This window comes from Jaculus jaculus, chromosome 17 (assembly GCF_020740685.1).
Source record: "Jaculus jaculus isolate mJacJac1 chromosome 17, mJacJac1.mat.Y.cur, whole genome shotgun sequence".
In the NCBI taxonomy this organism is placed as follows: Eukaryota; Metazoa; Chordata; class Mammalia; order Rodentia; family Dipodidae; genus Jaculus; species Jaculus jaculus.
This window is the reverse complement of record NC_059118.1, coordinates 19,578,215-19,595,584: the sequence shown is the minus strand read 5'-3', so window position 1 is coordinate 19,595,584 and position 17,370 is coordinate 19,578,215. Positions and strand designations below refer to the sequence as shown.

The window sequence follows — 17,370 nt, the reverse complement described above, 5'->3', positions numbered from 1 at the left end:
AAAAAAAGGTACTACACAATCTCAAAACTAGAGATGATAAGAAAAATGGGTGGGTATTTTGCATCTTAAGACCTCATATTTTTCATCACACATGTGAAGGTGGTCACAGTCTCTCTGAGTCCTTCCTTTGGTCTCAGACTCGTCCAACTCATTTAAGGCCAACTCAAGACAGAAGCCACTGAATGGTGGACCTGGGGAAACCTTGACATCATTCAGTATAATCACCTCATTTCACAAACTAGAAAATGGTGTGAAGAGAGTACATGACTTGGTCAACAGTCTACTGCAGTATTTTATTTTCAAGCTGACTGCAATGTCATATAAAGAAGGGCAAGTAGGAAACATCTTTTAAAAGAGAAGTTCTATCTCACCTAGAAATGCCAGAGCTGAGTCCTAAACTGAATGAGTCCCCATGGTCTGCTTATCCAACAACATGCAGTTGTGAAGATATACAATGACCTTGTTGCAATTCTAGGAGCTTGAATTATCACTTATCTCTTCATACCTCTTTAGTTAACCATGACAATCTCTGAGAGAGCTTGCTCTCTTAATGACAGAAAGTGAGTACTGCCACCACCAGGGTCAACCAGGTATCTCTTGAGACCCAACCTCTGAAGCCTGCCTAACAGGTTTCATTTCTTCCCTTCACTGTCCACATCACCCCTTCCTCAACATGGGACTTCTGGGGTAGGAGCAGCTTACAGCAGGCCGAAGAGTTCCCTGTAGCTCTCATCACCTTTCCCTTCTGACACCATGCTGTCCAGCTTGTCAATCAGCTCAGCCTCCACCTAGAAGGAAACAGAGACTTCATAGACTCAAACTGAACTCATAAAGAATGGGAAATCTTGAACTGGAGAGACTTTTCAGTGGTTAGGTGTGCTATCTGTGCTACAAGCATGAGTGCCTGAAGTGTTCGAGACTGCCAGAGTTCAAATCTCCAGATCACACATAAAGCAGATAGGTGTGGCCGTGTGCTAGCCTGTAACCCCAGTCCCATGGGGGAGTATAGACCCAAGCTCTGGAAGGAGTAAAAAGAGACTGGCTCAAAAGAAGACCAAGCTGAAGAGTCATGAGGCCGGACACTCAATGTTCTACTCTGACCATTTCAGGGGAGCTATAGGAGCTGCAGGGGCACACACATGTGCATGCACCTCACATACAAGCAAAAAACCCAAACCAAACCAAAACAAACGAACAAATAAAAAACCAGGAAAATCTCCAGTCCTCTAGCTCAATGAGTATCTTAGGAAACTGTCTTTTCACATTTTGTCCTTGTGAGTAAGTTCCAAAAAAGGCAAGTTCTCATCTACATCACCAAGAAATCACTCTGCCAACTTCATTAGAAAGGCCTCCCACTCAGGTCGTTTAAGTAAGACATAGGATTTAAAAGTTTCAGGTACTGGGCTGGAGACATGGCTAAGCAGTTAAGGTGCTTGCCTGCAAAGCCTAACAACCTGAGTTCGATTCCCCTGTACCCATGCAGAGCCAGCTGCATGAAGTGGCACATGCACCTGGAGTTCGTTTGCAGGGGCTGGAGGCCCCAGTGGGCCCATTCTCTCTCTGCTGGGCATGGGAGGTGGAGGTAGGAGACTGCTGTGAGTTTGAGGCCAGTCTGAGACTACTTAGTGAATTGCAGTTCAGTCTGGCGTAGAGTGAGACCCTACATCGAGGGGGCAGGGGATAAAAAGTAAAGTTTCAGGTACCCATTTCCTCATCTAAAGGAAAAAAGTGAGGCTTACCTGAGAGAAGTGTTTTGGATGTAAGAGAGGCTTTTATTACATATTTCCTTCCAAAGTTATTTGTATATACAGGTACTTCTGGTTATAATTTTATTCACAGGAAGCTTGTTAGGTGGCTAGCCCTCACTTTAATTGAGGCTGACATTAGTAGGGTTTAGATGACATATATTTCCTTCAGAGATTCTCTTTTAGGGTAACAGGCCCCACTATTTATACCCACAAAACCTAAAGCCCTTGAGGTCAGTGCCCTATCATTGGGCCCCCTACTAGATTCCTAAATTATGAGGCATATACATTTGCTCCTGCAGTATGTATCTGCAAGGACACTAGGGTTGGTGGTGCTTAGCTACTATTCCTTCTCTCTCTCTCTCTCTGTTTTTGGTTTTTCAAGGTAGCATCTCACTCTAGCTCAGGCTGACCTGGATTTCACTATGTAGTCTCAGGGTGGCCTCGAACTCATGGTGATCCTCCTATGTCTGCCTCTCAAGTGCTGGGATTAAAGACATGTGCCACCACGCCTGGCTTACTTTTTGTTTGTCTTTGAGACAAGGTTTTGCCATGTCTTCCAGGCTGGCTTTGAACTTATGATCATTCTGTCTTAGCCTCTTAGATGCTGGGATAATAAGCATGTACTATCGTACCCCGCTTCAGCCACTTTTTTTTTTTTGTTTGTTTGGTTTCTCACGGTAGGATTTCACTGTAGCCCATGCTGACCTGGAATTCACTATGTAGTCTCTCAGAGTGACTTTGAATTCACAGTGATCCTTCTACCTTTGTCTCCCAAGTGCTGGGATTAAAGACCAGACCCAGTTCTCAGCCACTTTTGAAATAGGACTTTTGTAATTGGCCTCACTGGACTTACTTTGAAATGAGAAATTAGGTGACTAATGTAAATACAGCTTTTATTCATTAGTCTTTTTTAAAAAGTATTTTGATTTCTTTATTTGCAAGCAGAGAGTGACAGACAGAGAATGGGTATACCAGGGTCTGTAGCAAACATTGCAAACAGACTCCAGATGCATACACCGCTTTGTGCATCTGGCTTATATCGGTACTGGGTAATCAAACTCAGGTCATAAGGCTCTTAAGGAAAGTGCCTCAAGCATTGAGCCATCTCTCCAGCCCTTCATTAGTCTTTACGATGTGATATGGTGGTGTTATTTATATAGCTATTTCATATAAATAAATGACAAAATCTTTGACACACGACATTAAATATTTAATGTGTTACAACAAAAACATGCCATTACTTCACAAAGGGCTTATAAAACCTAAGAAGTAGTAAGAGTAAAACACACAGTATAATCATTGCAGGCAATCAGGCCTGTGAAATTCTATTAGCAGAAAATAAGAATAGATGAATAAGGACTGAACAGATGGCTTAGCAGTTAAGGTGCTTGCTTGCAAAGCCAAAGGACCCAGGTTTGATTCCCCAGGACCCACATAAGCCAGATACACAAGGTGGCACGTGTGTCTGGCATTCTTTTGCAGCAGCTGGAGGCCCTGGTGTGCCCATTTTTTTCTCTCTGTCTCTTTCTTAAATAAATAAATAAATAAATATTTATTAAAAAATAAGAATAATATGTCCCCCTCTTTTTTATTAAAAATTTTTTTTGATGCAGGATCTCACTCTGGCTCAGGCTGATGTAGAACCCACACTGTAGCCTTGGTTGACCTTGCACTCATGGCGTTATTTCTACTTTAGCTTCCCAAGTGCTGAGATTAAAAGTGTGCACTGCTGCATCCAACTTCCTTTATTATTTTTTTAAATTTTTTTTGTTTATTTTTACTTATTTATTTGAGAGTGACAGACAGAGAGAGAAAGAGGCAGATATATATATAGAGAGAATGGGCACACTAGGGTCTCCAACCACTGCAAACAAACTCCAGACGCGTGTGCCCCCTTGTGCATCTGGCTAATGTGGGTCCTGGGGAACCAAGCCTCGAACCGGGGTCCTTAAGCTTCATAGGCAAGCACTTAACAGCTAAGCCATCTCTCCAGCCCCTTCCTTTGTTTTTATAGTGGTCTACTACATGGTGAGGGCAGAAAATGTCTACATTAATTGTCTGGCCTCATGAGTCAGCTGCTTAAATATACATTTCAGAAGAAAAAGAGTTTGAGACTTGGGTCCTTAGGGATCAATGCCTTCTGTTTTGTGCATGGATAGTGCAGCAGGACTTGCCTGGGGCCATGTGTATATGTACAGTCAGGTAGATTTGATTCTAAGAAGCCCAGTTATCTAACTCCCAGTTCAGAGCATGTCTTGCTTTACTAAGCCAACCTGGTTTCAAGCTCTCCAAAAGAAGGGCCTGATAATATAATAAGGAATTAGGTTGTGTTTCCCAGAACAGGACAATAGGTAGGTTTGAGACCTGGAGTAGCAGGGAGCGAAAACAGTGCAAACAGACTGCAAGAGTCCATTGGACTCTAAAGGTCCCTGGCCCAGCAGCCTTAGTTTCATCATAGATCTTATTAAAAATTCAAATAAAGCCAGGTGTGGTGGTGCACGCCTTTAGTCCCAGCACTTGGGAGGCAGAGGTAGGAGGATTGCCATGAGTTTGAGGCCACCCTGAGACTGCATAGTTAATTTCAGGTCAGCTTGGGCCAGAGTGGGGCTACAGAATAAGTTCCAGGTCAGCCTGGGCTAGAGTGAGACCCTATCTCAAAAAGAAAAACAAAGTTGGGCCGGGCGTGGTGGCGCACGCCTTTAATCCCAGCACTCGGGAGGCAGAGGTAGGAGGATCGCCATGAGTTCAAGGCCACCCTGAGACTACAGAGTTAATTCCAGGTCAGCCTGGACTAGAGTGAGACCCTACCTCAAAAAAAAAAAAAAAAAAAAAAAAACCCAAAAAAAAGAAAAAAAGAAAAAGAAAAACAAAGTTGGGTGTGGTGGTGCATGCCTTTAATCCCAGCACTTGAGAGGCAGAGATAGGAGGATTGCCATGAGTTTGAGGCCACCCTGAAACCACACAGTGAATTCTAGGTCAGCCAGGACTAGAGTGAGACCCTACCTCGAAAAACCAAAAAAAAAAAAAAAAAAATTCAAATACTCAAGTCTCCCCCAAATCTGATGGATCAGAAACTCAGAGCAGGTTTTTAAGTTTCTTAAGGAGACCTCTAAATTATTCTGATGCTAATACAAGTGTTAAACTTTGTATTAGGCTAAAGAACTGGTGATAAAGTATGATCTGAAGACATTACTCCATCACCTCTGCAGAGCTAATAGAGTTATTAGGAGAAATCTAACATATGAAGCACTAACGGTCAATACATGCAAAAGCAATGTCTCCAAGTCAACCAAAACACATTCTTCCAATATATCAAATCATAATTAGTAATACTGACCATCAAGTTTACAAATTTCCAAAGTGATATCTTGTTTTCCTGTGACATAACCAGCTATTTAGTTCTGGAAAAATATTTAGCTCTTTAAGTCCAAGTTTCCTCCTGTGTGAAATAGTTGGTGGTAACATTCCTCTATAGATCACTGTGCCCTGGCTCTTGGGAAGTATTTCCTTGAATGCCAGTTTTGATTTTTATCCCCAGAATCCCACCATGTTTCAGGTACCACATTGGGTTCTGAGAAATAAAATTCACAACATTTCTTGCTCCTGGGAACTCATTCATCTAGTAGGGGAGATGTAGAGTCAATAGTCATAAGAGCTCAGCATGGTTAGTGCTTAGATGGAGAAAGTACCCACAGAAAAGGTAGTCTAGGATTTGAGAAGTCAGCAGACTAATGAATTTTAAGAAATAGTGCTGGGTTGGAAGAATGGCTTAGCAGTGATTAAGAGGCTTGCTTGCAAAGCCAAATGACCCAGGTTCAATTCCACAGGACCCACGTAAGCCAGATGCACAAGGGGGCACACACATTTGAAGTTTGTTTACAACGGCCCTGGCACACCCATCCTATCACACTCTCTCTTTCAAATAAAATAAGGTAAAAAAAAAAAAAAAAGAAACAGTGCTATAAAACCTACATGTTTTTGCTCTCTGATACCATGATTATAGGTTTAGAAGCCTACCTAAGAAAATAGGACTGTTTTTGGTAAAATTAAACTGCAAAAATCTAAAATGAACCTTTTTTCCCCCAAGATATGGTCTCACTTTAGCCCAGGCTAACCTGGAGCTCACTCTATAGTCCGAGACTGGCCTCAAACTTACAGTGATCCTCCTACCTCTGTCTTCTGGGTGCTGGGACTAAAGGCATGCACCACCACATCTGGGTGAATCTGTTTTTGTTTTTTTTTTAAATTTTTTTTTGTTGTTGTTTTTATTTATTTGAGAGCGACAGACACAGAGAGAAAGACAGATAGAGGGAGAGAGAGAGAATGGGCACGCCAGGGCTTCCAGCCTCTGCAAACGAACTCCAGACGCGTGCGCCCCCTTGTGCATCTGGCTAACGTGGGACCTGGGGAACCGAGCCTCGAACCGGGGTCCTTAGGCTTCACAGGCAAGCGCTTAACCGCTAAGCCATCTCTCCAGCCCTGTTTTTTTTTTTTTTTTCTTTTGAGGTATGTGTGGGATATGGTGGTGTGTGTCTGTAGATGTGTGCCATATGAATTTTTACATTAGTGCAGGGGATTGAGTTTAGGGCCTCATGCTTGTGTAGCATGTCTGAGCCCCAAGCTCAAGTTCTCTCTTTTTGTTCTCCCCTTCGACTGCACGAAGGGTCTCACTTTACTCCTGGCCTTGAACTCCTGGTGATCCTCCTACTTCAGCCTACTGAGTGCTAAGACTTAAAGGGGTACATCACCATGCCTGGCTAAACCCAAGTTCTTAAATGAAGAGCTAGACTAAATATATTGTAGTCTTGCCATATAGTAGGATGCCTCTAAAGTGACAATGAAGTATAAAGGAGCACTGAAACTCAGAGAGAGTAATGTCAGGTTGCTACCAAAAAAGGAGGTTACAAAATCATATACCAAACTACTGTATTTTTACAAATTAAAACAGCTCATGTATAGGTAAATTAAAAAAAGATACAGGACTGGGTAGATGGCTTAGCGGTTAAAGCACTTGACTGCAAAGCCTAAGGACCCAGGTTTGATTCAGCACCCACATGAGCCTGATGTAGAAGGGGGCACATGTGTCTGGAGTTCATTTTCAATGGCTGGCGTCCATGGCGCTCCCATTCTTCTCTCTAGCTGCATCTTCCTCTCGCTCTCTCTTAAATAAATATTTTTTTTAAAAAAAGATACAAATTGCTTCCCTAGTTGCTAACAATGCTAGGAATACAATTTAAAAACTTTTATTATGGTTCATTTGTTTATATATGTAATTTTATTTATTTATTTATTTTTCCCGACCACATTTCTCTTTATTATTATTATTTTTTTTAACTTTTATTAACATTTTCCATGATTATAAAATATATCCCATGGTAATTCCCTCCCTCCCCACCCCCACACTTTCCCATTTGAAATTATGGTTCATTTTTAATTCTTTCACCTTAAGCATTATTTTATCAATAAGATAACTTTTATTAGGTAGTAAAGAAGAGTAAAGTAGTGAACAGAGCCAATGTTGTAAAAAAACATAACTGTAATCAAGACCAAAAAGTCCTAGGATTTTTGTAATTTAAAAGTTTTGAATGCCCTTCAAGAAAGTACTTTTGGGCTAGAGAAGGGGCTCAGTGGCTAAGGTACTTGTTTGCAAAGCCTAATGGCCTGGATTTGACTTTCTAGTACCCATGTTAGGCCAGATACACAAAGTGGCACCATATATCTGAAGTTCATTTGCAGCAGCTAGATACCTTGGAGCACCCATTTCTTCTTTCTCTCTTTTTCTCTCTCTGCTTGCAAATAAGTAAAAATACAAAAGAAAGTACTTTCAACAAAGGTGGGTATAGAATATATAGCAGACTGAATAGATGGGAGGACAGAAAGTTGAAACACAGTGATTAAAAGAATTCACCACTTTAAAAATATTCACCAGCAGAGAGAAGCACAGAAATCTTCTATCAGGGCTGGAGAGATGGCTTAGCGGTTAAGCACTTGCCGGTGAAGCCTGTGGACCCCAGTTAGAGGCTTGATTCCCCAGGACCCACGTTAGCCAGATGCACAAGGGGCGCACGCGTCTGGAGCTCATTTGCAGTGGCTAGAAGCCCTGGCGTGCCCATTCTCTCTCTCTCTCTGCCTGCCTGCCTTTCTCTCTCTCAAATAAATAAATAAAATAAAAATAAAAAAACAAAAACAAAAACAAAAACAAAAAAAAGAAATATTCTATCAAGAAAAACAGCTAGTTTACTTGGGTTGCTGGATATTAATTATTAATTGACAGTCTCTTATTGGGAGAAAGAGCATAGCTCCTGAATTATGTTGGTGTAGGAAAACAAGTGAAACTAAAGATCATCATGATAAGTGAAATAAGCCAGTCTTAGAAAGTTAAGAGTCTCATGTTTTCTCCCCTGTGTGGAATCTGGGAGAGGGGAAAGCACATGAAAATAAAAGGGTGACTACGAGGAATAGGACAAATGAAGGGGAAAATGAAGACGGATAAGAAAGAGGAACAGGGCTGGAGAGATGGCTTAGCGGTTAAGCGCTTGCCTGTGAAGCCTAAGGACCCCGGTTCGAGGCTCGGTTCCCCAGGTCCCACGTTAGCCAGATGCACAAGGGGGCGCACGCGTCTGGAGTTCGTTTGCAGAGGCTGGAAGCCCTGGCGCGCCCATTCTCTCTCTCCCCCTCTATCTGTCTTTCTCTCTGTGTCTGTCGCTCTCAAATAAATAAATAAATAAAAATTAAAAAAAAAAAAGAAAGAGGAACAGAGGAGCTGGGCATGGTGGTATATGCCTTTACTCCCAGCATTTGTAGGAAGAGGTAGGTGGATCACTGTGAGTTCGAAAATATGCTTAAAGTACATTGTATACACGTATGGAAATGCCATAATGAATTTTTTTGCTTTGTACAATTAATATGCTAAAAATTGTGGTGGCACACACTTATATGTAATTCCAACACTTGGGAGATGGAGACAAAAGGATCAGGTGTTCAAGGTCATACCTACTTATGTAGTGAGATTAAAGCCAATTTAGGATATACGAGTCCTTGTCTCAAAAAACAAAACAAAACAAAACAACCCCCCCAAACCCTCAACAATATTAGGAAACAAACAACCCAAGTAAAAGTGAATAAGATTTGAATAATCATTTCACTCAAGAAATATAAGGGTGGCAAAGAAGCACATAACAAGATGCTTAGCATTATTGGTAGTTAGGGAAATGGAAATGACAAGCACAATGATATACAACCACAACCTATTAGAGTAGAACAAACACGGGACACTAAGCATTAGCATATGGAACAACTGGAGCTCTTTTTGTTTGGTTTTTCGAGGTAGGGTCTCACTCTGGTCCAGGCTGACCTGGAATTAACTCTATAGTCTCAGGGTGGCCTTGAACTCATGGCGATCCTCCTGCCTCTGCCTCCCAAGTGCTGGGATTAAAGGCGTGCGCCAACATGCCCAGCTAGAACTGGAACTCTTATCCAATGGTGCTGTGACTTCAAAGTGGAACAGCTCAGGCTGACCTGGAATTTACTATGTAGTCTCAGGGTGGCCGTGAACTCATGGTAATCCTACCTCAGCTTCCCGAGTGCTGGGATTAAAGGTGTGAGCCACCATGCCCGGCTGGAATAGCCATTTTGAAAAATAGTTTGGAAGCGTCTTATAAAGGTAAACGTACACTTTTTACAAGATCTTACAATTATATTCTTAGGTATTCACCCAAGAGAAGTGAAAATTTATAGCCACATAAAACTTATAAAAATGTTTTATTATCTTTTTTCATAATCAAAATGAAATAACTATCTTCTAAATAACAAACTATTTGTCAGTAGTAGGAAAAACTACTACATGCAATAATAACATGGAGGAACCTCTCACAGCATTATGTTAGGTGCAAGAAGCCAGTCCCAAGAGACTATATTCTGTTTAATTCCATCTATATGACATTTCTGGAAGAGGCAGAAAAACTCCAAGTTGATAGAGAGCTTATCAGTGGCTGCATTAGTTAAGCACTGAGTAAGGGTGTGGCTACAAAAGTAAACAATCTTCAGGAATTTAAAAAATCTTGATTGTGGTGGTGGTAGTTACACAACTCTGCATTTACCAAAACCCACAGAGCCATAAACTTAAGAGTAAGTTTTATCATGTGAATTTAAAAATAAATAATTACTAATTGCTTTCCCATTGTTAAGATCACCCATTTTAAAACCACTGGTACATCCCAGAAGCACAGGTCAGGAAGAAGCTTAGAGTGCAACAAGTACAATTTCCAAGCCAGTGGAGAAATCTCTCTCTGAAGAGCTCTTGGGAGCTTCTGTCTGAGAATCACCAGCACAGAGGAAATTCCACCTTCCAGAGCAGGATGGATGAGAGTGGATGAGCTTTGCTAGTAAGATATTTCTTTTAGTAACTAACTAAAACTAGTTTCCAGATAACTGGCCCCTGTTGGTCCTAGTACTATTCCCTAGAGCCACAGACATCAAGGCAGAGGTTATTTCTTTTGCTTTATTGGTAGCAGAACTGTACAGAAACACCTCCTAGACTCACAGTCTGTGAAATTCTGAGTTACCCTGAGTCACAGAGAAGAATGATATACTCTAGGCATGTACTGATTAAAACTAGGAAGGTACACTCTCAGGCATCTTTTCTTTGATATTATCTCTTTCCTTTAATTCTTCTGTTTTTGCAAAAGTATCTTACAATACAGTATACACTGGCTTTGAACTCATGGTGCTCCTCCTGCTTCAACCTCCCAAGTGCTAGGATTGTCTTTTAACTTGATGAAGAAAATCCACAAATAATTTTGGCCAGCAAATAACAGAAAACCCTTGAGCAGGATTCAATATGGCTATACTACAGCTCTTTTCTATTAGAACCCTGACCTGATCATCTGGACATTTGCCTGATAGGACAGGTCATTTCAGAGGGAAGCACCATGAACACTATTAGGTTTCACTTTACCTGTTTGAAGTTGCCATTTTTCCTCTGCTCCCAGTCCATCATGTCATGAAAGATAGGAATCATGATATTGCGCACTTCTGGCTGTGGAACCAGTGTCACACCCAGAAAAGGGCCGATCATTCCCGGAATAAAGTGGATCTTATGTTCACCTGAGCAATAAAACCCAACAGGTATTAGTTTATTCCTGTTTTGCTTCTTTGACAGCAGATTCTCAAGTGGGGCCACAGAACATGGCATGATTCATACTTGGGGTAGTGATGTAGGCTCAGTATTAAGAGTGTTTGCCTAGCATATGTGAGGTACTGAGTTAGGTTACTGTCTCTGAATTTCTCAGTATTGAAAAAAAGAAAAAAAATGTTACCAACCCCATTGCTGATTTATATTAGAAGCCTCAAAGAATAAAGGGAAATTTTTTTCTATGGTTTTCTGAGATACTCCTTCTTAGCCTTTTATAGTTCAAGGAGAAAGCTAGCCAAGTTATAACTAATGTTCAAGGATAAAACTAGCCAAGTAAAAATGTTCAACTGGCAAAAACTGCTTTTCCCTTGGAAAGCTAGTTCTATAAACTAATGCATCTGAGGTCAAGGAATAGTTTGCTTTCTCGATAGATGAGTAATGTGGTATAAGTTTCAGCAAGGAAAATCTATGTTTCTGCCTAAACACAATGCATACTCCTTGGTGTTTCTTCCTCTAGCCTAGTGGCATCTAAGTATCAGTACGTCTGGTCCATGTCTTTAAGCAACCAGATGTCTGAGGTCCATGGACCTCTTCAATGTCTGAGATCATGCCAAAGCAGCTCCCTTCCTGAGCTGCCAAGAGTCTCCTGGGCAGTCCTACCCTAACAGGCTAGCTTGGGGACTGAGACTCTCCTTGCACACATCCCTGTTTTTCATATTGTATTTCTGATTTTCTGATGGTAGCAATATACCTACTCTGGTCAGATCAACTCATCCTTCAGTTCTTTTTAAAGGTAAGGTCTGTCTGTAGCCCAAGCATACCTGAATTCACTATGTAGTCTCAGGCTAGCCTTGAACTCACAGTGATCCTTCTACCTCTGCCTACTGAGATTAAAGGCATATGCCAACACACCTGGTGTCCTTTAACTCTTTTATGAGACCTTCCCACATGAAGATAGTGACACAGTTTTTCTTCTGATTGGCCTGATATTTAGGGAGTTATTCCTAGAAGCCAGGGCCAGCCCTAAGGACTTTTCCTTGCAGTGGTGAAATGAAGAGAACCATTTTCAGAGCTCTTCTTTTGGCCCTTCAGAGACTAAAGGGAGGAGAAAAACTGTGGATCTGTGTAATAATTGGTACAACCAAGTAAAATCAGTTCTCAGGGACCAGATTTATAAGGCAAATCTAAATTTTTTTGGCAGTATTGGGGATTAAACATTGTGTTCCTGGGAATTTCAAAGTCAATATCAATGTTAAAAATATATATCTAGGGCTAGAAAGATGACAGTGGTTAAGGTGTTTGCCTGTGAAGCCTAAGGATTCATGTTCAACTCTCTAGGTACCATGTAGGCCAGAATCACAGTGACATAAGCATGCAATGCTACACATGCACACAGGATGTGCACATGTTTGGAGTTAAATTGCAGTGGCTGGAGGCCCTGGCATGCCAATTTTCTTTCTTGCATGCACGCGCATTAGAAAAAGGCCAGTCTGTTTGGCTTGCCTCAAAAAAATAAAATCTAATTCTGTTGTATGCAGGAAGAAAGAATACTAAAATCTGGGGAAACTCATCTCCACTCAAGGATAAAAGGCTCTGCTGCTGGCAAGAATGTCTTCTGCCTTGTCTTCCTTCTCCAGGTCAGAGATGGGATGGCTAGCTGGGACTGTAAAATTTTATGACCATCATTTCTATGGCTTCAGAGGATGAGTTTAGGTTAACGTAAGACTTCATTTGAAATAGTACCAACAGTTTCTTTATCTTTCTGATTGGAGACTCAGATCCCTATAGCATTAGAAGTGACCCAGTTAGTCATCAGGGTAGCCTAAGGATTCTACCCGAAGCACTGTTCTAACCATTTTAGATACAAAGTGGTATCTATTAGAGAAAGTGTGGAAAGAAGGAAAGCCAAAGCCAATCTCATCCAGAAGCTATAACTACCTTCTCATATGTTCCTTCATGCAAGATACATGATTTGGATGTATGAATACCAGATATCCAAGAAATACTTAGCTTTATTAAAATTAATAGCTGTCCTTGCTCATGAGCTATTTCTAAGATCTATGGTTTTGAGCCTATAACATTCAGAGACATGAATAGCACAAAGGCATGGATTCTCAGACTTAAAAAATTCCGGGCCCTCCTCTTTTATTTCTTTCACTTTCGTTCTCAAAATAGAAGTGTGCACTTATGGTACTGAGATCTTACTTTTCAGCCAAACCTTCCCTGCAAAAGGGCTCTATGCACATATGCTACACAACATCATTCATCTGAGGTGTGATATTAAAGTTATGTAAGGATATTTTGGCCTCAATTGATATTCATAAAACCTGACAGAATTTATTAGGTCTGGTGCTTTTTATTTGGGTATGCAACATAGGAAGGAAAGAGAAGGTAGAAAGGACCTACCCAAATTCTGCCACATGCTGAACAGTTCATAAGCCATCATCACACGCATGTCCCCATACCTGGGAAGAGTAGCACAGGAGACAGTTAGTAGAGGAAGGCTCAGGCTCAGAGGGATGCGAATGAAAATCTTATGAGGCTAGTACTTCAGCACTGTTTATTCCTAATTATCTCACAATGCTAAGCCATTTGGCTACTGACTGAACTCTCACACTTGGTTCTTTGGGAAAACACTAATGTGAGAAATTTTGGACTTCTGAAGGAGCCTGTCACAGAAAAATCGTCCCATCTGGGCAAGTGGCAAGGAGATAACAGGAGACATCTGTCTTACTTATCTAGAATCTTCTTCCTCTTGGCTGAAGTAATGATTTCTAACTGAAGGCTTGGCTGATTTATGAACAGAACTGCCAGGCTAAAATAAGAATTCCACACCTAGAGAGACAGAAAAAGAAGAATCACATGACAGTCCTAGTCTTTAACCTTGCAGGCAAAGTTACTAAACGCATACAGGTAGCACAGAATCCATTTTATATTTCCTAATTTCTCATTTGTTTGAAATATTTTTAGAAATAGGGCTTTCCCCTTCTTTTGCTTTCTTGATCTCCTAAAGCCAATAGTGACTAAAGGCATACAGAAGCCTGGCTCCAAATACTGCCAATGGGAGGCTCCCAGATCATATTCTAATTATCATTAGCTTTGGAATCTATTTAATGCTATGGATATATTACTAAAGCAAAAAGCAATGAGTATGTTTTTTAGTTTCTAGGGTTACTGTGATAGTGATGGGTTTTAGGAGCTCCTACCTTGAAGTCAAAGTCTGTCTCAGTGAAATTCTTGTGCAGTGCAGAGGACAGGTACTGGACAGTAGTAACTATAATACTGCAGCAAGGAAACAAGGCATTGGCAGAATTAACAGACTAGCGATGGCAACTGATAGCTTATCAGCAGCTGTCTATAGCCCATGGGCAAACTTCTTAAGGACAACTTGTTCCTATGTCAGGTGTGACTTTAAAGGAAAGAGAAAATGGCACAAATTTCACAGAAAGCAGGTCTTGAAGAAATGCCATGTAGGCCATGTAATTGGTAAGACAGCATACCATGTCCTTGACACTTTGCTCTCTTTAAGATTTCCTGTAACTCAAGGAGTAATTTATAGTATTTTGGGGACTCTTGGCTAGTCAATCTATATTATGATCACTTTGTAGAATTTAGAACCCTTCTCATTACATTCACATCCTTTTTATCCTTACTCTGACAAACGTACCAGCTACTTAGACTCTACTGCTTGAAGTGATCAAGTCTATCGATTATGCTTCCTAACATTTTTTCCATTAATCAACTAATTTTCTTCCCACAGTCTTGGCCTTCTTCTTTCTTTTGCTCACATAAACACATTCTCCTCAGTCTGAGAAGAGCTCTGTGGATGCCAGTACAGGGCCCTTTCTTACTTACTTGCTTGTCAGCAGCCTCATCACCATCCAGTCCCGAGGGAAAACATTCATCTTCATCAGGTTTCGGAACACACAGAAAATCTTCAACAGGAATTCCTGACCATAGAGGAAATGTCAGTGTGAGACACTATCACCAGCCTTACCACCACCACTGGTATCATTATCACTGCTGCTACCACCATTATCATCACCGGCACCACAACTACGCGTCACCACCTACTACCACCCTCACCACCACCACACCACCACCATTGCCCTATTTCCTTAGCCAACCCTTTCTAGCCTCTAAACTAGGAGAACATGTGGGCTAATGGGTTAAATTATAGTTTCCTGACTGAGTTGCTTTTCTTTAAGGGTTCTTATGAGAGTGAATTCTATGTATTTTCCCAGGCCATATGAGAGCAGGCTCAAATTGGGCAGAACAAAGGCAACTTTATATCAAATCTATACCCATAGTGTCTAAAGCTTAAAGCAGAGAACAGACTAGCATCTGTGTCAGATTGAGTTTGTGAACATTTCTGAGCCAAAGTTCCTAACCATTGATTTTAAGAACATACCTTTTTGGATATTAGGACCACAGTGACTGATGAGAAAAACATTTTAGAAATGAGAGAGTGAAAATCTCTAAAAATTTATGGGGTTATAGGTCAGTGGTAGAATGTGGGCCTAATATACCAACTCCTTGGGTTTGATCCCCCAAATAAAACAAAAACCTTCCAGAAATCTGCTCCTCCATGAAAACAATGGGGTGATTAAGACTGATGAACAATTCATAACCTAAGGAGTGGTTAGTCAGGACAAGTGGGTGAATCTTAGTACTTTTAGTAAAACAGTGAGTTTTGTTGTATGTCAACCACCTGCCCTATTTCTATCTTCCCCCTCCTTTATTGAAACTTTGAAAATACTCACCAACAGAACCACAGTAGCTATAAAAACCAAGAGCCTAACAACCATTGGAGTAGAATAGTTTTAGAGCTTCTAAGAAAGCCCATTTCCTGAAGGGTTATTTTTTTAACCTGTTTGGCAGCTCTTCTTTATTTGACTCAGAGCTTGCCTAGTGGTGAAAATCTTATCTCCAGGGCATTGTTGAAAAGAAAAAGGTCAGTTATATAATTTAACATTCCAGCTACACGAAGTGACCAGATTAGTTGGGGAAAAAAAGAGATGGACCAAAAAACTTTAAGGAAAATCTGATGAATGAGATATCTATAAAGGCTCTTATAAAGCTCTGACACATTTCTAGGAATCTAGGTTGTACACATGTGCAGGGCTGTGCATATTGCCAGGAAAAACTTGAGAAGGCCTATCTTTCACCTCTAGATGACCCCAAGCGTGTGTCCCCAAGCATGAAGTAAAGGCTGAGGCAGAGCTGTAAAATGCTAAAGACCTAGTGTACACTGAGAGCCCCTAACAAGGTTTGAGACTTGCTGATTTCAGGCATTAAGAACATCTTCATCTAATTGTTAGATGATCACTCATTTAACAGGATGGAAACCTCAGTGGATGCACACAGCAAAGAATATAGACCTTAAAGAATTAGTAGTCCAGGAAAGTCAGCAAAGAAAGAAAGGAAGAACATCATTACCACTATCACTACCCACCACCACAACAGTCACAACCATCACTCACCACCACCAACCCCAACCACCACCACCAGTCACTACCACCAACTACTATCACCACCAGCAACCACCATCACCCACCAACCACCACCATCACCAACTAACACCAACAACTACCACCATCACCACCAATAAAAAGTAACAGCACAGAGCTAGGCGTGGTGGTGCACATCCTTAATCCCAGCACTCGGGAGGCAGAGGTAGGAGAATTGCCATGAGTTTGAGGCCACCCTGAGACTACATAGTGAATTCCAGGTTCAGCCTGAGCTAGAGTGAGACCCTACCTCGGGGGGGTGGGGGGGAGGGGGGTGGGGAAGTAACACAAACTGTGGAGTTAAGATTTCCAAAGTTGCCACATCATATAAAATGTCCAGTAGGTTTTAACAAAAGATTTTGAGATGTAAGAACAAGTAGGGACAGAAGAGATTGCTCAGATGTTATAGGCACTTGCTTGCCAAGTCTGATGGCTCAGGTTTAATTTCCCAGTACCCATGTAAAGCCAGATGCACAAAACGGTATATGCATCTGGTGTGTGCTTCCAGTGGCAGGAGGCCCTGGCAGCCCTATTCTCTCTTTTATAAATAAATAAATATTTAAAAATATAAATAGGAAAGCATGGGTCATAAGTAAGTAAAACAGCATCTGTACAATGTCTCACCAAATAGAAATTATCAATAAAATTGACAGAAACTATTTAAAAGTACCAAATAGAAATTCTGGAGCTGCAACATAATAATTGAAGTGAAAAATTCACTATAAGGTCTCTGCAGGAGATATGAACTGGAAGAAGAATCAGCAACCTTGAAGATAATTGAGATTATTGAATAGGGGAAACAGGAAGAAAAAGAACAACAACAACAAAAAGAAGTCTTAGAGACTTCAATGAGAGATCAGTCAGTATATAGGAGAGAAAGTGAGGCTGGGAAGATGGCTGAGTGGTTAAAGGCACTTGCTTGCAAAAGCCTGATGGCCTAGGTTCAATTCTCCAATACCCATGTAAAGTCAGACACCAA

General features: G+C 41.0%; 1 protein-coding gene across 6 annotated transcripts in view; it reads right to left on the bottom strand.

The window, feature by feature from the left end:
- The window catches only part of Dock3 (dedicator of cytokinesis 3), a 455,655-nt gene that overhangs the window by 59,660 nt on the left and 378,625 nt on the right, over positions 1-17,370 (bottom strand). For all 6 annotated transcript variants that reach the window (XM_045136510.1, XM_045136514.1, XM_045136511.1 and 3 more), the window contains 6 exons: positions 14,737-14,831; positions 14,088-14,163; positions 13,616-13,716; positions 13,288-13,346; positions 10,705-10,853; positions 703-788 (listed from right to left, as the gene is read on the bottom strand). In XM_045136510.1, coding sequence (XP_044992445.1) covers positions 703-788; positions 10,705-10,853; positions 13,288-13,346; positions 13,616-13,716; positions 14,088-14,163; positions 14,737-14,831 — 566 coding nt within the window. The remainder of the gene's footprint in view (positions 1-702; positions 789-10,704; positions 10,854-13,287; positions 13,347-13,615; positions 13,717-14,087; positions 14,164-14,736; positions 14,832-17,370) is intronic.